At 42.9% G+C, this 24527-nt stretch overlaps 1 protein-coding gene across 4 annotated transcripts in view; it reads right to left on the bottom strand.

Moving 5' to 3' along the window:
* The window catches only part of abr (ABR activator of RhoGEF and GTPase), a 122420-nt gene that overhangs the window by 6926 nt on the left and 90967 nt on the right, over positions 1–24527 (bottom strand). The window contains exon 1 of one of the 4 annotated variants that reach the window (XM_084564071.1): positions 8166–8654. The exons of the other annotated variants lie outside the window; for them this stretch is intronic. Within the exon in view, the coding sequence (XP_084420197.1) occupies positions 8166–8351 (186 nt within the window). The 5' untranslated portion in view covers positions 8352–8654. Of the gene's footprint in view, positions 1–8165; positions 8655–24527 lie in introns of those variants that run through there. 4 annotated transcript variants of the gene reach the window in all.

Here is a 24527-nt window from a genome sequence, read left to right as displayed (position 1 = left end):
TTGGCTATAATCTTTGTGATGTGTTTAAGTGCAATCATTTGGTCCAGACAAAGGCAAACAGTCCGCCAGTTGTTCTTTTTGTTGGTTCGCTATCCAGGCCACAATAAAATGAAAAATAACTGACAATAATCCCAGGGGACCGTGTTGCAAAGCTGAAAATCTTAAGTTTAAAGTCAAAGAAAGGCTCTTTGTAACTTAATATTCACCATGTCCAGAGTCCACATTTGAGCTCCTCCAACTTTCTAACCTCTTCTCCAGATCAAAGTCAAGCGTGGCCTGGGCCTTGGCAAAGCTGCTTCACAACAGCCCGGTCACTGAGTCTACTTTGGGAAAGAGTGATGCCACCTCTGTCCTCAGCAGTATCTCAGGGGTCCACCAAGGGATCCAGATTGGCTCAGACACTTGGCCTACTTCCCTGCACACATTCTGAAAGTCTGGATCAGACTTCATAGATGCTGGCCTGTTGTTGTTTTAAGTCTCATGGAGCTTGTGTCCGCCGTGTGAGGCCACAACAACTAATGTCTTTTTTATAGGCTGTCTCAGTGTCTGCACAGTGATGTGCTCAACTTAGAGGGAAATAATGTTTGTTGGGTGAACACAAGGGCTGCACACTTCTCTCATTGTCAGCATTAGGCTACAGCTATTAAAAGTTCTCAGTGAGCGTATTTCATTACCTCATAAAAAGGCCATTTGGCATCAGTTTCATGCTTCCCTATTATCGTTAAAGCCTGTTTTCCCAGCAGGGTTTGGGTTTGAGATGAGGGACAGGTAATCACTGCAACTGGGCTTTTACACAGCTACTGCTAAGAACGGAACTAGGCAAAGATCCAGGATTCGCTGATGACGCCTGCTGAATCCCCTTTGTTTAGACTCACTGGAGAAAATAATAATAAAAGAAAAACCTTATTACTCTCTACTAATTTCTAAAGAACCTGATTAAAAATGAATGTACTCAAATAGGGTTGTAAAAACAAAGATAATCCATTACAGGCAGTCGCTACACTCAGTGACCCCGCTCGGACCTGTATGCTCAACTGGGCTCCCTTTTATTAAAAAATACTTAAGAGAGGAACTTGGCCCATTTCCCTCCTGTTGCTTTCCTGGGAAATGAGCTACTTTGGCTGAAGAGGCCCGGAAGGAGGCATGAAACAAATTCTGCCCGACTAGGCTTATGGGAAATCTTACATTCAGAATAGAGAGCAGACTGCAAGGACTGTGACTTATTGGAGGATGTGCCCAGTCAGCTGGTTCAACAATGAGTCTGTAAGATTTTGAGTTCAAATGTAACCAGCCCACAGACGGCAGCAGGTAACAGAGCAGTTGGAAAGCAAAGGCACCCAAGCTATAAAAACATAAACTTTTGAATAAATAGTGTGTTTAAGGCGAATAAGCTGCACTGAATACATCTGAAAGCCTTATTTCTGGCTGATTTACTGTCCACTAAGACATTTTAAGGGCCAAAAGCAATGCTTTATTCTCCTTTCATCTCAGTCCACACAGATGAAAAACACAATGACCAATTTCCTTCCCTAGGAATGCTTTTCAACCACATCAGCATCCACTGCATGGGTGCACATTCATGCATGTGTCTAGGAGCAGATAAAAGTCTGAAACTGTCTCTTGTGTGTGTGTGTGTTTTTTTTTCTTCTTTTTTTTTTTCACAAGACTTCCTCAGGCTTATATGGTTCCGATTAGGATCACATCACTCTGGAGTCAAAGCCCTCTTTGTTGAGACCACGATGTCTATAATGGACATATGATTGAGAGAGAGGCCAGAACGGACTGCAGCCTGAAGCGAAGCACAACCAGAAACACTTTAAATCTAGCGGACAGTTGTGTACACTGATTTCTACGCATTCCAGTTGGGGCACACACATGCCTTTTCCTTATATAGAATACAATACGTACAGGTCGTGTGTGTTTGCTTTGAGGACAGACCAACTCAGCCAGGACAAAGAGCTACAAAAAATGAGAGCTGATGTTTGTGTAAAGTGTGTGTGCCAGATTAGGGGCTCAGCTGGTCACGGTGTTGTCCTTCTACTTTCTCTCTACTGTGCGCATGGCTCAATAAACCTGACCTCTGCATCATCACCCACGCTTTTCCTAAGCTTTTCTGTAGGTTGGAAACGAGCAGTACAGGAAGCATGCGGCTGCCATGTGATATGGCCCATCTGTATAGAAAACCGATTTCAATATCTTCCCTTAGTCCTGGCTGGATTCTGTGCCAGCAATGTAGAAACAGACAGAGATACCGTGACCAAGAGTTTTGACTTGCAAAGAAGATTCAAGCAGCCACAAACCATGACGTTTATAAAGTCTGTACCCTGCCCCAGCTAATCTACAGGTACCAAACAAAGCTGATAACACTTTATTCTTATAAACGATGCAGGCAAAAAAATCAGTTAGCTCACTCAATCATATTTTGCATCGAACAGTGAAACAGGAATCTGGTGGAGGTGAATTCCTGATAAGTTTGCCCACTCTGTTATTTGCCTTTATCATGATTCATTCATCAGTAAGGACATTTCTGAGTGCTTCTCTGATGATAACTTTAAAGAATTCACTCATCCAAGTCACAAAAATAGAATTTAAAATGCAAATTGATTGGTGAGAGCTGTTCAACTAAGTGACATGGACTGTCATATTGTTATGAGTAAGAAATTACACCTTTTTATAAATGATCCACTGCCTTTTCCTCGAAAAGTATGTTCCCGCCCGGTCTCGAACCGGGGACCTTTCGCGTGTTAGGCGAACGTGATAACCACTACACTACGGGAACTTGCTGTGCACCCTTTGCCCCCCACCCTTCTTCACTGCCAGGTGACACATGAGCTACACTGCTGGTGCAGCAGCTGTCAAACTGACAGCAACAGAAGCCCAGCAAGGACGGGCATTCAGAGGCCTGCACCCCCATGCAGCTGTTTACATCTCTTACATAACATACAAAATATGTATTTCAGCACATGCAGCACTACGGTAGAGGAGTAATAATTGTCAGGGTTCCTGATTTGTCAGGGTAAAAGCAGTGGTGTAAGAACCATGAATAAGGTCTGACAGTATATGAACATGTGTGGCCCAGGAGCTGCTCCTTGGCATGCTGCATCCATCACAATATGACGCATGAAAGCATTCTTGACTGACAAGCAAGTGACAAATGCACATCTCTAACATGCGCAAAGAAGTGTTTTACATGTGATTGCTTAAAGGTTTGAAACGGGATGTTTTGCAAGACTATAAATTTCAAATAAGAGGAAAAACCCTGCAGATGTTTGAGAACTTTAGCACATTTAAAGTCACATGTTTCTCTGATTTTAATTACCAAGTGTGGGGTTTGGACACTGGTTGTCTCTGAGCACAAATGAATACAAATGTCTTTAAAAGTGACTAATTTGTGGAGGGGAAAAAAGAAATGTGAAGAAGCAGAAAATATTGCTCCAACATAGTAATTCTTCTTATTAAGAAAAGCCCTACACACTTAATCAGCCTATTGTTACTGTGCTGGAGAGTTAATGCGTGCCAGAGACAACGTCCCAAAAATCATAACTTGATCTTCTGAGATGCTAAATTAATGAATTGCTGTTTAATTTGTCCATTGTGTTTCATCGCAGTTTTCCACTGCCGCTCTCTGGCTGATTAAATATTCATTCAGCTGCAGAAAGCTTTTTATTAGTCCTTTAATTAGAACGCAGCTCAAACTGCACGGCTCCTTGGCTTTAGCAGGATTACAGGAACTGTTTGTGCAGTGATTGAGCCTTTTTTTAATTCCCAGCTAACACATCACACTGCTGTATATGTGCTTCAGAGAACACAGGCAGCATGACTATTTTTAGACTCATCCACATAAGCATCATGTTTATATGTTCATAAGTAGCGAGTGTTTTTACTCAACAGCTGCTGATGTCCCCGTGGCCACGGGAGGTCTTTGACTCGGTTACCATGTTGCCTTCTCCCCTCACTATCTAGTTCGAGCCAATCGGCGGGGATTTTCAGCCGACCGAGAGTTGTGATTTGCAGAGTGGTCTCGCATCTCTGCGGGCAGTGTGTGATTCTATTATAGTGGTTGTAAACTGCAACACACAGACGAGTACTACACTTATGCAACATGACCCTGCCTGCAGCTTGAATGAGTAACAGAGCTGATGCACATGAAAAAAATGAGTGAAAAATTCCTTTAATGTGAGTTGAACACAAGCCCTCTCTATTCTCATATGACTTTCACCATGCTGATGCTATTTTGCAAAAAGAACATGCCTTTACTCATGAAAGATTAATATCAGGCAAACAAAGGCTGGTGAGGTTTTCAGAAAAGGCACGAAACATGACCTCAGGAACACTTTCTGCCATTTTCCTGGATGTGACAGATATCTGTCGAACAAAGACAGAGAGTCAAACACTGCTCTGTTCCATCGTCACGCCACCAAACCTGATTTAATCTAATGCCGCAGTGACAAAGCTTACATACGCTATCAAGACACGGGGATCTAAGTGACATTTTTGTCCCGTGATGAACCCTCGTGTTTGTCTTGGACAGATCTGCAGTAATGTTTTTTGCTTGTCGGCCTTATGGGAACATTGCGTAGCTTGTGGGGTAGCTCATTACCTCACCATTCAGGTCATTTGTGATCTTTACCACCAACAGCAGACACAGTTCATAAGCTGTTACATCACCTCTGTGTGTTTACTTGGCTTACTTCAGTCTTACTTCAGCTATGATCCAACTTTCAATTTTTTGAGTTTTGAAAAAAGTAAAGCTACAAATCGGGCAAAGGAAAGTGATTCTCCCTGATGGTTTCAGGTAAATGTATCAAATTTTATCCTCCTCATGTAATTACTTCTTTCTTCTCATTAACTAAGCTCAGGAAACTGTTAAAGCATGTGATTAAACTAAAGTCACCAAACTTGCGCCACCTAATTAGATGATTAATGCCATGTAGCCGCCCTGCAGAGATTAAAGCCACTCTGCATTCAGTTAGCTGTATGGCCAGAAGGTAGGGGGTCATTGAGGGTATCAACCTGAGAATTCTTTACTGACCTGCCGTTCCCCTCCTGGAGCTCATTAACCAATCACAGATCCCTGGCACGGGGGATGGATTGGGGCCAATAAAGAGCTGTGCCCTGCGGTGGGGACAGACGGAGATTTATGTGGCCTATAAAAAAAGGCCATTAGGGGACTAGCTGGCATTTTAGGTACGCAGGAGGGATGAAACCCTAATATCTCATCTGCACTAATCAACATACTCAAATAATTTAGTATGTGGGCTAAAATGCAGTGAGGGTGAGAGGTGGGATGAGCGAGGTGGAGGGTGGATAATAATGGAAGGATCTGATTCTCTTCCACGGCTAATCCGGCACAACCGCTCCATTGTTCTCCCCCACTAAGCTGGCTGTAAAAAACAGAAAGAAAATAAAACCAAACCAAAAACAGGTCATCAAACACAAACCCAAAGGAAAAAAAACAACAACTTAGTAACAGCTTGATCATCATTTGTTCGTTTGCCGCGACGCAAAAGATACATTATGTCTGGTTCTAGTCCAATTAGTGTTGCCAGCCAGCCTCCCATCTCATCACACTGTGTCTTAATTAGGCGCCGCTTTAGGTTGAAGGAGTGAGGACAATTCCCTGGTGTACTTCTGCACATCCTTTAACATCCACATTCCTCTAAACCCCCTGTAAATAACATAATACATCCCACAGAGGTGCACAAATAGAAAAAGCTATTTGCCCTAAAGTCCGCTTTCCCGGCCCCCTTCATTGTGAGTTCTTTCTCATAATGATTCAATTTATGTTCTTAATACAATTTAAAGACAACATGCTAGTAAGAAGAATTTTGATTCAATTTTAAAAGCAAAATAAAGCAAGCAAAACAGTTGAGTTCCAGTTAGAGAATGGATTAAAGTTTTAAAAACCTGAAATTAGCATAAGAGAAAAGTTATAAAAGGAAAAATTATTTTCAAAGAATGAAAACCAGTGTATTAACCCTTTCTTCGCTGAACAGAAAGACTGAACACGTCAAGAACACCCTCCAGGCACTTGTTATGTTCTAATGATCAAATGTTTTAAACTATCGCCTCTCCACCATCAAACACATCAGCCCCTGTGTTAGAGGCAGAGATGCAAGACGGGGGCACAAAAAGAGAGAACTGTAGAAGAGCAGATAAGATCAAAAGACAACCGAGATCAGAAAAAACTCCACTACAAGTTTACTCATAATATCAGGCTTTCAAAGCCTCATTCAGAATGAATGAATGAATGAATTGGACTTCACAGAGGTGTCTGTGCTGAGAGTCGGGGGGCAGGATCACATGCAACTAATGGCAAAGCTGACATATCTGGACAGCAATAAAATACAGAAACCTCCCTAATCACATTCTGTGACATTAAGACATGAGGAAGTGTGTACAGAGAAGAGGAATCAATCAATACAAGACCCACGGGTCAATTCGGTTAAGTCTGGGCTTAGTTTGTAATCCCTGTTTTATTCCGCTCAGTATAACCAGTGGTCAGCTTTCCTCGGGCTTCTGTTGAATAATGGAAAACACGGAAGCAAAGGTCAACCCAACAGTCAACTTGGATTCTTTGTTCTGAACCGGTTTATTATGCACACAAATTAGAGCTCAAAACGCTGGCGATGCACGCATGATGAAGATGAGGAGGACTGCTGAATAAACATGTCCTAACATAGGGGAAAAAAACAACAACATCTAAGGTTTATACGCCCATTAGTCATAGCATTAGCTGCGTGTGCAGAGCTATGCATAGAATCCAAACTGGCTCACATGCTTTCTCGCCATCGCTCACATACAGCTGCGTCTGGAGGAAAATAAAAGGAGCAGCTCTCCTGCACCAGTGCGTGAGTGACAGTCCAGACCTGGCATTTAAACTATGCTACACCAGACCTGTGTGTGTGTGTCTGCAGATCCAGATCCACCAGGGTCATTCAGTCCAACCTGAATGTTTTCACCAACTCACAATAATTGCCCTTTCTGAATGAACCTCAATCCTATAATAACACACACAGCGATCGCTACATTTTCCATCTTATTTTGGTCTAAATGTCAAGTGAACATGTCTCCCTCACCCTCATTTGCCAATCTTAATATACCCAACTGCTTACTGACTCCCATAGAGCACAAAAGATACACAAAAATTAATGAGTTTAAAAATACAAAAATACTCAGGGGAACCTGACAGTTGCCATGGTTTGTTGGAAACTTGAAAGTCTAATTGGATAAAATATACAAAATGCAAACATGCCAGACATTTGTTTTTAGAGGCGGATATTTGGAATAATGTGACAGTTAATTAGTGGGAGAAAAAAAATATCCGCGCATCAAATGCCAAAGGGGCATTGGATCAGTTCAACTAGAGGATGAAGTCACCTAAAATGAACAGCAGAGGGAGCCGATCTGATAGTGAAACATCTCTGATAACAAACATGATTTAGCTGGAAGAGTCATTTACTTGTCACTGGTGACTTTAAATGAGAAATAAAAGGCTGGTGGACGTAGAGAGTGACAGGGATAAGACAACAGGGAGCAGGAAGTTGTTCTTTCTTAATAAACATAGTGGTTCCTACAGTGACAGTGGTATTGTTATACAGTCCAGTACCCAGGGAAGAAATTAGCCTTCTTAGTATTTTCTCTGTTTCTCAAAACATTAACATTGATTTCCATCACAGGTCTTATTGATCCTCCTCACAGCTCCCTCTAATGGAGCACTGATCATCAATGCGTGATTTTCAGATTATTAAATACTTCTTAAAGCTCAAATATCAAAGTTAGTGATAAATATATATATATATACAGCATTCAGTTATCAAGTAGAAAAGAATAGTATAAGGCTCGAAGAAAAGCATCATTTAACTTAGTCACTTGGTGTAGCTGCAGGTCACAGTTTAGCCATCACTACATCACTGTCTCCACCACAGTCAATAGAGCCATCAGATAAGAACAATAGACAACTCTGAGCTGAAAGAAAGACGCCCGGGGAGAGAGAGCGCATGCACATGGAAAGAGGTACACTGAGCATAAAAGAGAGGCAGAACAAACAGATGGAGGTGACAAAGTGACAAATAGGAGAGAGAGCAAATCCAAAAGAGAGAGAAAACACAGCTTGTGTATGTATGTGACGCGTGTGCGCTTGTGTGCATATGTCAGCTATAGACCTTTTGTCTGAGCAGCTTGCTGCGGACGCGGCCCCATAGCTTGGCCCCGGTGTTGGTGTGCCTCTTGAGCACAGGGGTCTGCGGCTGGCTGGACAGATTGTGCTGGTTCTGGTCCACGCAGCAGTGCTGCTCCAGACGCTCGCACACCGAGTTCAAGTTTACATCCGACACCAGAATCTCCGTCATCCCAAAGCCTCTGAATCTCCCGTCCACCAAAACACAGGTGGAGGAAGAGCGACGCTTACGAAGAGGAGGAGGAGGAGGAGGAGGAGGAGGAAGGGGGAGGATGGATCCCCAAGTTATGCTGATCACTGGACCAGGTGCTGGAGAGTCGCTCCAGGAATTCACAAAAACAACAACTGTCACTTCAAAAAAAGATGATGAGATGATGAAAGAGAGGCAAAGAAGATGCTGCCATGGTCTCCGTGATAAGCCTGATTATAATTCCACTTCGGTGCTTCTCCCTGTGAGCTCCTTTCACAGTCAGCTGCCAGCATCTCCTCGCTGTGTAATCTGACTTCCACAACGGCAAACACAGATACAGAGAGCCAGCGCGAGGCACAGAGAGAGCGAGAGAGAGAGAGAGAGAGAGGGAGAAAAGAGGGAGGGAGATCGGGGGAGTGAATGAGCTCCTGTTGTCACTGAGCAGCACTGCTTCTCCAGATGTTGATGGACACACCTCCAAAGAGAGGAGGGCAAGGAGGGGAGGAGGGAGCGATAAATGCTCAATGAGACATAAGGAGAGAGTGGCAGAGTGAAAGAGTGGAGGAGGGAGGGAGGAAGGGAGGAAGGGACTGCTAAAAGCTGAACTGTGTTTTGTCCAGCGCTTTGACCCCTTGTCAACCTTTCCCAGAGCTGATCAGCACACTCCGGAAGGGAGTAGAGGCAGAAATGTGATGAAGAAGAAGAGGTAGAGAAAGTGTGAAACTCTAACGAGGTGATGAGTGGCACACACCAACAGCAGATATATTTGCTTGTGGATAAAATCAGTCAAACACATCATCTCAACGTACAAATTTGAGAGGCTTTAAAAGCTTCTACATCTCCAGAATCCTCTCAAAACCTGACAAGAAACCCTTCTCCGGCTCTTTCCTGCCTCTCCCTCCTCCTCTCTCTCTGTTACTGTGCCTTTCTCTTTACGCTTTTACACTTCTCTGATTTCCACCATTTTCCCTTGCGTGTCTTTCCACTACAATGCTTAACCATTTTTCCCCATGCCTGTCTGTTGACATTGGAAAGTCACTCAAAGACGACCACAAGCGTACATGCACTGGAGACACGGAGAGCGAATCACCATGTTTATTCAACAGGACAGCCGGCACTTGGCTGCTCTTAAGTGGCCTATTCCTCTGTATAATGGATCGATACGGAGCAACGGAGTCTGTGTACGCCTGTCAAACCCCATCTCCATCCGCCGTGTCCCATCACCATTTGGGAAATATTCTGCTGGGGAAAGGTTACAGACGCGAGGCTGCATTTTAAAACCTCCAGAGTGGTATGGTAAGGCTGTCTGCTGGGACGGATGGTAGATGTGATTCAGAGTCGGTGTCTACTGATAAGATGACTGCTCCATGCTGATTGTACTGTGATTTATAAAGGATTTCAAGACAAAAGTAGAGCAGCATGTTGCACAATCTAGCTCTACTGGAGAGGCGACAAACAGCTGTGTTTACTAGGATGGAAACTGAGCTGTATAAGCATGTGATCTGAAATAAAGCAATCAATTTAATCAAAAGTTGTAGTAATATAATATTATATTATATACAGATCAGCCACAACATTAAAATCACTGACAGGAGAAGTAAATAACATTGACCATCTCGTGACAATTCAATGTTCTGCTGGGAAACCTTTGCACCTGGCATTCATGTGGATGTTACTTAGACATGTAGCACCCACCAAGACCAGACCAGGCACCCCCACTGCATAGCAATGACACTCCAAGTGTTGACCTGGCCTCCAAATTCACTAGATCCCAAACTGACCAAGTATCTGTGGGATGATCCACAGAGGTCCCTCCCCTCAACCCAGAGGACCTAAAGGTCCCCACTAACAACATTCTGTTACCAGACACCACAGGACACCCTCAGAAGGCCCATGTCCATTCTCTGATGAGACACAACTGTTTTGGAGGCACAAGGGAGACCTACACAATATTAGGTCATAATGTTATGCCTGATCGGTGTATCTGATGGTATGAACACCACTAAATTCATTCAATTAGTATGTATTCATAGTTTAGAATATGATGTAATGCTTTGTCTATTCAATATTCCTTGAAATAGTGTAAAAGATTACATCTAGTGATCACTGTAAACTAACCACACCACACAGTAACAAACCAGAGTCATCATATCATCACGAGGCGCCTCAGATAGCAGCAGACAGTATGATACCATGGTGTAAAAACATGTGGGCTACTGCGTGTTCTGTGGTGACAATAAAACAGTAAGCAGATAGGAAGGGTGACTAGGACGGCCCCTATGTCTGACTTTGTGACCGACAGCGTAGGAGAAGGGCGGAGGTGGGGGGGTTAGTATGGAAGAGACCTCAGCCAACCCTCGCCACAGAGTATTTTTAACTCTCAGGGTTCGTAAGTATGAGATATACACGCACCATGCGTCACATCTCGGAAAGAATGTCTGGGAAAACCATGTTTTGAAAACAGGAGAAGAAGAGAAAACCCATGGGGGAGATGGGGGGGGGGTATTTTGGGGCAAGATGAGAGAGAAAAGCAACACAGAAATAGATGAGCGCGATTTAGCCGTGAACTGTTGTGAAAATGTTCTAGACATTTTTTGAGGCTTCTGCTATCACAGCATCCGTCACAGAGACCAACAATAGCTGGAAATAAATCATGATCGTCAAATAAAACTCTGAAAGGAGCGCTCCACAAATTTAGCGTTAGACTGTCAAAACTAAAGCAGAACAAGATAATGTGACTTTGTGACTTTTAGTTCTTAGCATGAGTCAAAACATTGTGGACTTTATTGTCTTGTGCTTGTTTATAGGCATAGAAAGTTGTTCTCTGCATTTAAAGCATCCATTTTGTACACACACACGAGGCTGGTGGTTGGGGTAGCCATGGACGTCGCCGGAAAGATGCTGCTCACTCACTCCACAACTGCACATTTCTTCCTATCAGTCCTGTGAGCTGGTGACTGTCCAGTTTCAAGCCTCAAACTGAAGTAAACCTTTTGCAAAACCCCACCAGGGCAGGCTGAGTAATAATCCCAGTGGCAAGCAAACCAAGCCTCATGTGTAAGATCAGTGGAGTGCACTGATTACTTCGATCCCCACTGCATCAATGAACGAGTCAATTTATAATTTAGAAAGTGATGACGAACGGCAAATGGTGAAACACAATTCCCAGCGTGTCCTAAAAAGGTCATGAGACGTTAATGTTTTGGTACTAATAGGAGTGAAGTTGGAAAAAACACTGTTAAGTGCTAAAGTAATCTATAACAGTGTTGGTTGGATAGTGACTGGGTTTGAACACATGGTCATTTGGAAACAGAAGAATTTACATTTAAGTCAAAAAATACAATATTTCTCAATAACAGTGTCTTGATGAGCTTTCTGATTTTGTCCAAACTTTACTCTTCATTTTACCATCAACCATCTCGTAACTGTCACTCACAGGTAGCTGTTAAGTAACGGTTACACAGTCTCGCTACAAGACACCACGATCTCCTTTCCAGTCATGCGTAGATCTAATTTTGCATTTGACTGTTGGCGTAAGTGTCACGGAAGCCTGAAAGTCACATGACACCGACAGCAGCGCGGAGTGGCAGCAGGCGTCTCCAGTTCAACCAGAGTCCAACACTTCACAATCCCTCACATCAACAAACTCACGGGGTAAGCACGCACATGCACGTAGGAACTCCCCCCTTGCTCTATACGTACAGTACATTCATATGTCCGGTGCTCCACTCTACCTAGTGTTAGCTCATCATTTATTTATAGAAATGAAAACATTCTACACACTGTCAATGCAGACATGTTAACCCAGAATACTGTGGGTTCACACGAGCCCACACACATTAAAACAGGCTGGAGTTCTGAACAGGCTGAACACAGACCGCCGCAGTCCACCAGTTTTACTCCATACGTGACAGTTAAAGGCAAACTAATGACAGGATACCAATGAACCAGGATAATATTTGTCTGAATCTTGTCCGCAACGAACTATTTCAGCTCTGTGGCTCTGATGGTTGGATGGGTTTTTTCTGTGCGTAACGAGAGGGAAATAACGGACCCTTATTTTCTTAAAAGGCCCCAGCATAGATAAAAATGTACTGTAGAGATAAATTAACTGTATGAGATGATGGACTATGTGGGGCCTTGATCCTGGGAGACATGGGAATGATAAAAAAGACGAAAGAAGCAAACAAATGAGGATGAGGAGGAGGAGGCGGATGAGGAGGCGGGAGCCCAACAAGGAGATAAGATTAAGACTTCTTGTGGGAATGAAGAGTACATGAAAGAAAAGAAATAAGATTAGTTAGTAAACGTGTCAGTCCAGATGTTTTTTGGTGTCAAGTTTAACATTGCTGTGTTATTGTGCCTTCAGGTCAGCAGACAGGTTGGCTGTTAGATTAACTGGCTGTGGGTGATGTGAGTGTGGGTGACTTCTTCTACAATGTAGATCAAAACAACGACCCACATTTTTCTTGTTTTAAAAAATAACTACTGATGGAAGTCTGAGGTCCAAGGATGAAGCCAGCCGACATAAGCGTATCACTTTTATGATGTAAATGTAATTGAATTAAAAAAAAATATATTCTAATCAAAATGTTCCATCTCAATCAAGGCTGTCAATGAAACATTTTGAGTACTACATGAGAAGGTGAGAAAGGAGCTGGTTTAGTCCTGAGTGCCTATGCTCTGACATCAGGGCCAGCCCTGACTCTTAATTATAGATGGGCTGGGTGGCACGGCCCCTCTCGTAAAGCCGTTCCATACGACCAGACAAGAAGGGGGAAGGGAGTGTTGAACTAGGTCCATCTGGGTGTGTAGTCCCTCGCTGACAAGCTCAGTGATTCTGTTGATTCTGCGATTCTCCGGCCTCCACTCCTGTAGGCTTTAGCACCGCTCTGCCAATCACAGAGACCTTCAAGAGCCGACGATAAATTAATGATCAATTTAAGGGGCTACCGTGCTGCGGCATGAATATGGAGCAGCTCCAGATCCATGCCTGCCTAACGAACATGGGCTGGTCCTAATGTCAGTCTAGTGTATGACTGTGTTTACTACTGTATAACCATTTTCCTGTGACCACATGGAGGATATTCTGGTGACACTGTCCAGCTGCTGCTTGTGTGTGACATTAAAGTAGTGCACAGTTACTTATTTTCAAGTCACAGCCAACATAGGGACAATTTTTAGTCAAAGCTGTTGATTGAGCAAAAAAGGTCCTGGGCTCAAGTCCAGATCATGGTTGGGGTCTTTCTGTCCCGTCTAGTTTCTGTAAATTGACTGGATAGCTGCTGGATTCCATTGTTAAAAGAATATTGTTACAATTGGGAAAATACATTTATTTGCATTTTTGCCTCAGAATAAATGATCTATACTGCGTCAAAGCACTTATAATTATAAATTAGCTTAGCATAGACTGCAAGTAGCAGGAAACAGCTATCCTCATTCATTTCAGGTCATTTATTCTTGTGTACACATCAACCTATTAAGATGTTAGTTGGTTTGTGAGCTATAGAGGTATTTTTCTGGCAGATTTTTAACTTTGAACAGTTTCAGTTGCCGTTTCCTTTTACATCCAGCTTCTATGAAAGGCTAAGTTATTCAATTAACAGCTATAGCGTCACAGTTAATCCAAAGAAATGAATGTCATAACATCTTTTCATCTGAATCTACTGTTAAAAAAATATGTCAGCGTATTCCTTTAATGCAGAACGCTTGCTGTAAATTTATACAGCGAGCACAAATCGCTTTGAACTTCACAGTGTATCGGGGGTATCTGAAGAGATTTTAAAAGTTTTGTTGAGCTCAGGGGAGATATTTTAATCTCTTTAATCTATTCATTTTACGTTGAGAGTTGTGTCTTGGTATTTTTAAGGATGATCAGTGTTTTAGTATTTTTGCAAAAAAGGTACGACTCCCACCCAAGTACAGACAGACCCGTTTTAGGTTTTCATTTTGGCTGTCGTGATGGACACGGGGATTTGTTGTTTGCCACAATCCTGGACACGCTTACGGCAGGAGCATGATACATGGTAACCTTCTGTTCATGTGGGTACTGATATCTGATGCCACTCAGCTCTGCAATGTTCCTACTCTTATTCCCCAAAGCATCTAACGAAGGAACAAAGGTGATCATTTGGGGACTTGGGGATTGGAAACCGATGAAATCAAAAAGAAAGGGGAAGCAGCCTTGGGGTTATTTGACTTACTCATCAGAAATGACAAAATGCTGCATGTTAATCACGTGCGTCCTCCGAGGCAGGTGACTGGCTGACAGTAATGGCTGCAAATGGCACTGTGAGCGGATAATTCCATCAGGTTTGATTTGATGGGTCTCTATAAGCTTGTTTACGGGATGACCCTCTCCAGCTCTTTGATCTTTCCTGCTGCTTTCACTGGAGCTTAGGCAAGAAGAAGGAAAAATGCAGTAAAAAAAAAAAGAAAGAAAAAAAAGAGGTGTGTGCCATTTGGGGGAGTGGGGGCGGAGGCTTTCGAAGCAGGGTCCTTCAGGGTACAGTGAGAGTGCTAAGATGGAAGTGGGGAGGCGGGAGGAGGTTTGGCAGGGTGGGAAATCACAGCCTTAGGGTGCTCTATAGATTATTCCTGCTTCTCTTTCATCTGAGCCGTAGGGGGGCATCATCCTCCGATTAACCACTCCATCACTTATTAAGCACTTTGGAACAAAAGCAGTGAAGGAGAGTGAGCAGGGAAGAAAGAGCTGGGATAGGGTTTCATTAGCATGTACCTTGAGTCTGATGTGTGTTGTTGGGTGTGGCTGGGAGGAACAGAGGGAGAGGGTGCACGCTCTTTCAGAGGCTGAGAGTAGATTGAAAAACATTCAGAATGACTCAGATATTAAAAACCTTAAAATCTACTCAAGGTAAATCTGCCAACATATAAGAAGAAGCATCTTCTATAACAGGTTTATGACTGGTGAATATTTTTGAGTCTGACCAGTATAACTGGATGCAGGAAAGGACAGGGAGGAAGCAGAGTGATGCAAGAGCAAATGGTAAGGCAGTAACGCTGCAGGTTCTGCATGACTACCCTCCAGCCAAACAAAGAGTCACACTCTGTATTGCGTTCTTCATGCATGTTAATCATAACAGTTTATTGCATGTCCACCCACTGCATCTGTTGGAACTGCTATATGTTATAATTACTGCTCCTCTCTTTATGTAAGCTAATGTCTATGGTCATAAATCTGAAAGAGTGAATGAATGAATTATGATTTAGGTCACTCTGGCGTCTACCCACAGAGACATGCGACACAGCTGATGTTCTCCATTCATTTAACCTGATCTCACAACTCAGTAGGCACTATGAACCCAGTCTTTTGTTGTGTCATAGTGCCAGCTGAAAAAAATATATAAATAAAAACAAAATGCTTAACACGCAACGATGCAGAATAAAAATCCAAACTCATCTGAGCTGTTCTTTGGAGTGTATTTGTCCACCAAACAGCAGAAAATCCTTTAAGACAACAGAACCTCCTCGGTGGAGATAATTACAGCAAACGAACACAGTGAACTCTCCTTAATTACAACTGATCCACCCATCCCTGACAAACATTACAGCATACAATCTGAGCCGAGCTGGCTTTAAATAAACACCAACGACTCAAAATAAAGTTAAAGCTGCACAAGGCAAATTCACATTCTTTGAAACCTGAGTGGCTGTGCAAAATAACTTTTGGAATCTTTTGAAAGTTTAGACTTCTTTACTCATGAAGCACCATGACATCAAGAGCTGGCATAATCCTTAGAGCCTAGGTCTATTTTTTTTCCCTAAGAGGCAAGTAGGGGAGGACGTTATGATAAGAAATCTTTCCACGGCGAGTTTAACCATCACTGCTGTGTCTGGGTTTTCTGGGTGGAGCTCACATACTAGATTTGATTAATCATGTGAACAGACAAGATTCCTAGTTGCTATCATACCTGGCATTAGTTTAATCTGTGCAAACAGAGCAAAGCACGGGGAAGACACTTTCTTCTCTGTTTCAGGAAGGATATCTGATGGGTGTGATTTCTTCATATGAACCAAGCTCCACTTTGGCGTGTTGACGATGTGAACCCACTACGCTAAAGTTGCGATCTCCGCATTGTGATCCCTGTTAGACTGGGACACGGTTGTGTTACATCTGAACAGCGTGACCCAGTTCCAGTGATGAAGAGAGTGCAGCCTCACAGGATGATGCTTCTGCTGACCTGCTTGAATAATTCACTCTTAAGTGTGTACCCACGGCTGACTAGACGCAGCCACCTGGAAGATTACACCAACAGGGAGGAGGGTGGTGGACCTGACGCAGAGGAGAGGTGACAGGATGAACTTGAATCACACGAGATGGGATGAGAAAGTATTACGCAACTGTGGTTATTACTAAAAAGCAGCCACAGAAAGTAGTTTAAAGGTATCCAATGTTTTTTTTTTTGTGACGGAGGTGGATAGGAGGCAAGGTCTGTGTTAAAACACTGTTTTCTAAGATGTTAAATCAATAAAGAAGAGGAGGGGAAGTTTGATGCTGAACAGCCAGCAGACAGGCCAGCTACTGTCTTCACTCTCTCATGTCCAAACAAAACACCCACATCTCACCTAACAGCACCTCCATGTACATATGCATATCACCTTTCTGCTAATACTACATTACTACTACTTTATTTTTCAAAGCATTTTCCAGTTTTCTAAGCAATTTCCCTTTTAATAACTGTGAAGTCTGTTGCAGTCTCCATTCTACACATAGTATGTGATCCCTGCAGCAGATTTACCACCCACAATTATTAGTATTTTATTGAGACAGTAGCTCGTTCATTTCTGACATAAGTAGACAAAAGCAGGGCTCTAATTTCTAGCTGGTGTCTGCCATCTGAAATGAATTTCACTGGTAGATTTCATCACTTGGCGCTAGCTAGATAATTTGACTTCATTATCATTAGTTGATTTGATCTCAATGTCTCTGTTTCCAGATGACTGCCATTAAAACGGGGACAGGCACGGCTGCAGACACCATATGACACAAAGCCCCATTCAGCATTAAGTAAGGCCAGCTTAAAGTATCCATGTTCACACATGCCATTACAATCCGTCTCCATATGCGTCCCCAGCCAGCAGTTACGCGCTCTGTATGCATATAAACAGACATCTAATAGGAGGCAGTTATCACATGCGTTGTTATTAGTTATCATTTATCTCTGCGTTGATGTTAGTTATTTTAAGGACCTGCACAAAGCTCGGCTCATAACTCAAAAACTTCCTCAAATCAAATGTGTTGGACCATCTCCAAATGTGGTCTGAGATCAGATCAATCACATGTGTCCACAATGCATCCCAGGCGTGTTCACAGTACTTTAAGCTGGTCATTTCTGATTGGACTGCCTAAGACGGATGTTAATGCGAGGTCTGAATGGGGCTCCAGAGAAAAGTTTCCAGAGCCAGTTATAGCTGGTATCATGAGTATAATGAAGAAAGATGTTATTACTGTTACTCCACTACTTACTCAGCAACATTTAATTAAGCTCAACTATTTTGATCAGTGCCTGGCCTGCGATTTCTCAAAATTATTATCAGCACAAATGTGGCTGAGGTGGTACAAAAACAAGCTGGCCAATGCAAACAACCCTCAGTGTTGTCGTCAATAAGTCAGTTTTGTAAGCTTTGACGTTCTTTGTTCAAATAAAACCAGTCAGCTATTCTATCACAGGAACGTCAATCCTCCATCCAATGAAAAAAAAAAAAGAGATCTTAAAAAATCATTTTCGGGTCAAAACCTTATTAGCAGGTGAGAAAGCCATCAACTTGAGAGTGGAAAATCAATTACTCAATCGATGGAGAATCCACCAGCTTCAGCTCCCAACAGATATCCCAGTGATTGGGTTGTTATGATGACCAGCCTATGTGTAACACTGTTAGCAGGGCAGGTTCAGAAAAACACCTCAGGCTTATAAAGACGAGCTGCAGCTAAATGCTTTGCTTCTGACCCCCTGCTCTGTCTCCACGTCTCTTCTTTTCATTCTCTTTCACTCTGACTTAACCCCAGTCTTTCTTCGTTGTCTTGAGCCAAATCAAAGATAAAGAAGACAAATTAGAAACTAAACAAGAATGCTATCCACTGATGATCGATACCAAACAGCCACTTGCAGGATTAGAGAAGATGGATCACGATGGCTTCAATCTAACCAAAGCTGACCGTCCTCCACCACGCCGGCTGAGTGAAACATCATCAGGATATAGTGGAGAGAGCGGGGAAGATTAAAGTAGGCAGAGATGCAGTCAACCCAAACAACTCCTCCGCAGCTCCTGGAGCGCACACACACTCACACACACAGTACAAATTCCTTTCACAGCTATTATACAACACACATTATATAATTCAAACAATGTGTGACACTGTGAAATAGACTTTTGAGGTGCCCTCCCTCGTAGACACCCACTCAGCTCTTTAGACTAGCAGAGGGAACAGGTACATACTGGAGTGGGCGCCCCCGCCGGATCAACACAGTTTATGATTCTACCAGGAAGGTGTTTTTTTTTTTTTTATCTTTTAAAAAGATTGCTCAGATTAATTCAACACAACACATCGGTTATGCAACAGGCTGCTTCAAGCGAAGCAAAGAGAACACTTGTCATCTGAGGAGCTGTAAGAGCTGGACAAAACAGTGCTGTTCTCCAAGGTTATTTATCTTCATAGTGGAGTCGAGGTCACATTGAGCCTTATTCAAGTTTTATACGATAATATAGAGAAACTTTTCAGAAAATGTCTCAGGGATGAAACACTTTGAAAGGTTAACAGTCAAGGATTGAGCTAAGAAGTTGGTAAGAAGTTTGAAGAACACCTTATAGTTCTTTACTTTGTAGAGCCGACTTTGTCAGACACCAGAGCTACATCTGACGTAGCATAAACACCAGATCCCAGCATCTCTAATGACCTCATCTTTTGCACAGCTGACAAGTTCAAAACATCTTCACTGGATGTCTGCAGGGACTTTAGGAACACCTCCTCAACGTGAAAACAATTACATCATCATTAGTGTCCCTAATGGTGGCAAAAGAGGCCCAAAACAGGTCATGAAGGCTAATAAAAAAGCTTTGTTATTAAGGCTGCCAAAACTTCACCTCACCTTGTAACCATTATCACTATATGCTTACTTAAGTTTAACTCATTACAGCGTCTGGATGTCTGCCAATGAAAAGGTAAACATCTGCTGCACTGAACAGCTGTGAGCCTCACGTTTCTACAGCAGGAATTCAAAAGGAAGTGCACTGTTAACTACGATCACAGAAAAACTTTAATACCACAATACCTGACTTAATAAAGCCTGTTTTTGACATTTTAAAGAACTGATCATTACGGATATATTTATTTTAAACAACCTGTTAAATAAAAACGGTGGTGGGGTTCATTCAGTCTGAGCAGTCTGAACAGGAAAAGGGTAGCCTCCCTCCCTCGCCTTGGGACAGGAAGTCCTAAAGCAGGATCAAACGCCTGGCACTGCTTACAGTCCTGCCATATGAACAGCATAATGTCATGGAAGATCATAGCCTCGACAACTCAAAGCCTTTGCAAGAACCAAAATCATGCCCCTTTAGGTGACACAGCATCTGTACAAGAAGCTAAAACATTATTAATGATCAGTCATAAGTCATCTACGGCACCTTGGACTACTAATAGGACGACTAATAACTGCAGAGTTTCTTCTGCATTTATATTTAACAAGGAGAAGCTTTGTCCTACTCCGATAATTGGAGTGGAAGGAATATGGAAAGGTCATCAGGACTTGCTGAAATGTGAGAGAGAGAGAGAGAAATGAGAAAACGCATAAAAGGTTTGAGCTATGACCTCAAACGACGGATTTTAGAGCACCTTAAGAGAAAAACGCCTTAAAAATCCATGCAGAATTTACTATATATGAAAAGTGATTTTTAACAAAAATGTATGTTCAATGGTCATATCTTTTAAGGTTGAATTATGCTTCCGCGTAGTGATCACGCAATGGTCACGCAATGGCCACGCAGTTGCTTGGACGCAGTGTGAGACCGTGATGGTTCTGCGTGGGGTTTACGTGTCGAAATGCATGCCACACCGGTAGAGGGCGCTATGGTTTTTTGTGACCGACCGACCGACACTCTTGTGACTATCTCGCCTCGTTATTTACCTTCCGGCTTTTGCCATAGTCACAGTGAACGATGGACACCGAGACAGAGAGACTGGCGTTGGAGCTCCAAATTATTCAAGCAGAGGAAGAAATACTTCTATTGCAAATTAGGGCACGACAAAGGAGACAATGATGTTTATGAGTGGAAACCGGAAAAGCGGTCTCCAGCGGATGTAGTTAGCGGACCAATCACAGCCAATGCCGCTGCGTTGCTGCTGCGTTGCTGCTGCGTTGCTGTTGCGTCGCCTCGACGCGCGTCGAGGATTTTTGGGAGGTGCGCGTCTGGCCCTTGCGTAGGACGCACGGGGGTCCGCAAGGACGCAATAGGTCCGTAATAGGTCCGTACGCACGGACGCGCTGTGTCAACGCGGAAGCATAATTTCGGCTTTAGATATGAGAAAGGCTGCACTAACACAACTAAACCCTCATAAATCTGTCTTTTATTCTGTAGTATAATCATACTCTTACTTATTGTAGCTATTTATTTGATCCACTGCATCACTATGTTCTGATATAAATCAGGACTGTCCCTCATGCTTATATTTGGGTTAAAGGTCAAAAACTACCAGATATGGCTACAGGCTAAAAGCACTATTTTTGGGGCCTGGTGCTCGCTTTAAATCTCCCCACAAGCCTGGGAAGAATCCTAATAATAAGTGTGGGTTTTTTTGTTTTTTTTTCTCAACCAGCAGATTTCATGTCCACTCATATTTCTTTCTGTCTCTAAGGCAAATTCAGTATGTGTGTGTGTATTCGTGGCTGGGGGCTTATGAACACGGTTAGATCACTGCAGGAGCCGAGCAGATGCCTCTGCAACACTGCAGCATGCAAGAAACTGCACAAAGTAACCCAAAAATAACAGCTGCACTACCTCAAGCTACTGATTAAGAGTCAGCTACCGTTTCATCTTCAGGTGGTGCAGAGGAAACACGAGCTCAACACCAGGTATTAACCAGAGATTTGGGAAACTTGGTGATTTCATGGTTTTATCATATTGTCTCATTAGAAATTCTGAATACTCTTGCAGCACCAATGTGCAGATAGGAGAAGCATTGTATTCTTCCTGTTATTGCTCACTAAAGACTGCCAGCGTGAGAGCTTTTGAGGCTTTAAGGGCCAGGCAGATTATAGAAACTATAGAAGTAATGGCTCATTGAGGCTTACACACAGATACCATATTGGTTTTTCAACAAAGACCGAGGGGTTAAAGGACAAGGAGCACCTTTGGAGTGAGTATACACCCACTGTTCTTGGTAGACAGCAGGGGTGAGGCTCATCTTTCAAAAACTACTGGAATTTTAAACAAGGACGTCAATGAAGAATAAAATGGAAGTGTGACTGGAAAGTACCGACAGGCAATATCAAAACCTCATGACCACGATGCCGTTCCTGCAACCTTGTTGGAATAAAATGTATGTAACTGCCAACAGACTCATGGGGACTCTTCTGGGAAGTCAAAGCAAAAAATAACATGTACTGTTTAAAGTGGATTCATGCCTCTGTGTCAGATCTACACAGGAAATGTGTTAGCTTTCGCCAGTGGCCTACATGCTAATAGCATTTATGCATCTATGTTGGTGTTGGCATTGTTCTTTAATTACACTGTTAAAATTCGAGTTGGATGCTAGTCAATCATGTTGAGTTTTTTGGTGCACTTCAAATGATAAACTGAGCGGCTCATGTTGGAGCGACAACAATTCAGTCTGCATAGTTACATTATTGGGGACATGCTTGTCAGGCTAGGGCACGGAACATAATCTGTGTGCTTAACCAAGATCCAAGATTTATGTAACATACTGTTTGATAGATAGGGATGCTCCAATCAGCGTTTCTGGAACCACTCAACGATGATCAACCACAGATACCAATTACAGAGTTTTCTCTGAAGCATCTTCAAAAAGGGCTAAATAGACCACTATAATGTGTTTCTTAAACATCAGTTTCTTTGGAATACTGAACCTGTGGATAGTTGATGGAAAGTTTGTAACGCATAAATGTCATTTGAGTTCCTCTGGGAAGTCAGGCCACCATGTTCTTCTGCTCCTGTCGGGTGGCCAGGACGTTACAAACATATGAGGATTGAGTTCATAGTTATTCTTGCTTCATCTGATTGCCATTTACAGATGTAGTCGATCAAATTATTTAGTCTGCTGAAAACCATTGGTGGCTGATTGATCAGAGCTCCCCAACTGATAGATAACCCTAAATTCCTTGTTGAGAGGAAAAGCCATAAGAAGCAATGATGCCATGTACAGTACCTACCTACTCATTTTAGAAACCCAGTTTCTTCAGTAGTCATGTTTAAATGTCTACTTGAGATACTACAAATGAATATGGATTACTATGACATATTTCAGGTTTAGACGGCTAATCCACTGTCTTCTCCACCAAATCTGGAATTCCTAAAAGAAATCAGACCTCATACAGGCCCCAGTGAGGATCAACCATTCTGCATAATGGAGTGCAGAACCACAGTGGGCAAATACTTGCTCAATCTCAGACTCTAGCTCTAGCCATGTGGAAAGCATTGAAGTTGCAGTTAAATCATCATGTCTAAACAAACAACTGAGGAGGGCATTTGAACAGAGTGGCATTTGAGTAAACATTACAGCTTCATAACCATCCAGCCCGATCAGCCCAGCTTCCACAGGGTAGTGTGGGATTCAGAAAGCAGCCCAGGGCGAATGTCCGCCTCAGATGGATATCCATCACATTTCACCACTGCAGGAACGGCTCTGGTGCCCTGACTGACCACTTGAAAGCCAGAACAGGCTCTCCAAGCTGGGACACAGTGTGTTGCTGAGCCTCATTTACTTTAATATTGGCCAGGAGGCTGCCAACAACAACAAGAGGAAAAGGGAGAAAGTAGTCTGGTCTCACTGGGGCTTTGGGTATAAAAAAACCCAAAACAAAACAGGGTTGCATCTGGTTTGTTTAGAGACTTGGTTCTGACAGTGATGTGAAATCTGAGGGATGGACGGAGCAGGACATTTAGAGGACAGAGGGGAGGATGTATTGATGGAAATATCCTTATTCACTTTGTTGCAGAGACTTAGATAAGAATTATGTTAGTCCATTAAATATAAGTAGTGGTGAAGAATACAGCAAGCCACTATATAATAGTGACAACATGGCTACTTGGTTATATCTGTAGCTAGAGAAGAGCAGCAGCCATGGATAAGAGATCAGAGGCCAGAGTCATGATTATCATGCCTGCTAGACTTTACGATTTAAATACCAGATTAGAAAAGCAACAAAAACAGTAAACTGTGGTAACAAACTAAAGTGGACAGAGCAGACCCAAAGTGCACATCTCTAGGCAGACATTACCACACTTGTCCACTGACCACACAGGGATTTGACAGACCAAAAGCCGAGGTGAACCCCGCACAGTCCATGGCGTAGAGCCTCGCAGTGCGCTGGCAGGCAGAGCCAAGCATGAAATGAGCTTTATCCCTCAGAGAGACTGGGACCGTGATGAGAGGGATGAGGTGATTCTTTCCCCCAATGTCATCTGTTGTCTATAATTCCACAGCTTGAGAACAGCCAGGGGATGTGTGTATGCAAGATTTATATGCGTACTGGAAGAAGAAAGGAATACCCTGGACAAAGGTTACATTTGTTCGCATGTCCTAGGATGCAAAGCAAGAAAACGGACGTTTCAGAGAACCACCTAAACTAAAATGTATTTTGTCACCATTTACTGCTTTTCTAACCGTTGTCCCATAGGATGAAAACTGGATAAACGCTGCCTATACTAAACACAGCAGGGGGACAAAGACTGCACGAGGTCGGGGCGTTATCTAAGAGTCTACTTGTCATTACTAATGACCACTTCTGGTTTCTCTCTCTGCTCTTGTCTCCATCTGCAGTATTGTTCTCTTCAAGAGTCCAGTGTTACTTAGCACGTGAAACAATGAGAGAAGAACTGGGACATTTTAATAACACCTAAGTTAACTGATCCCGATTAGCCACAGAACGACAACAACAGAAAAACTCAAGCTCTAACGGTTGA

This window comes from Chelon labrosus (assembly GCF_963514085.1).
Source record: "Chelon labrosus genome assembly, chromosome: 17".
Lineage (NCBI taxonomy): Eukaryota > Metazoa > Chordata > Actinopteri > Mugiliformes > Mugilidae > Chelon > Chelon labrosus.
Note: the sequence above shows the minus strand (reverse complement) of the source record. Positions and strands in the feature narration are given on the sequence as shown.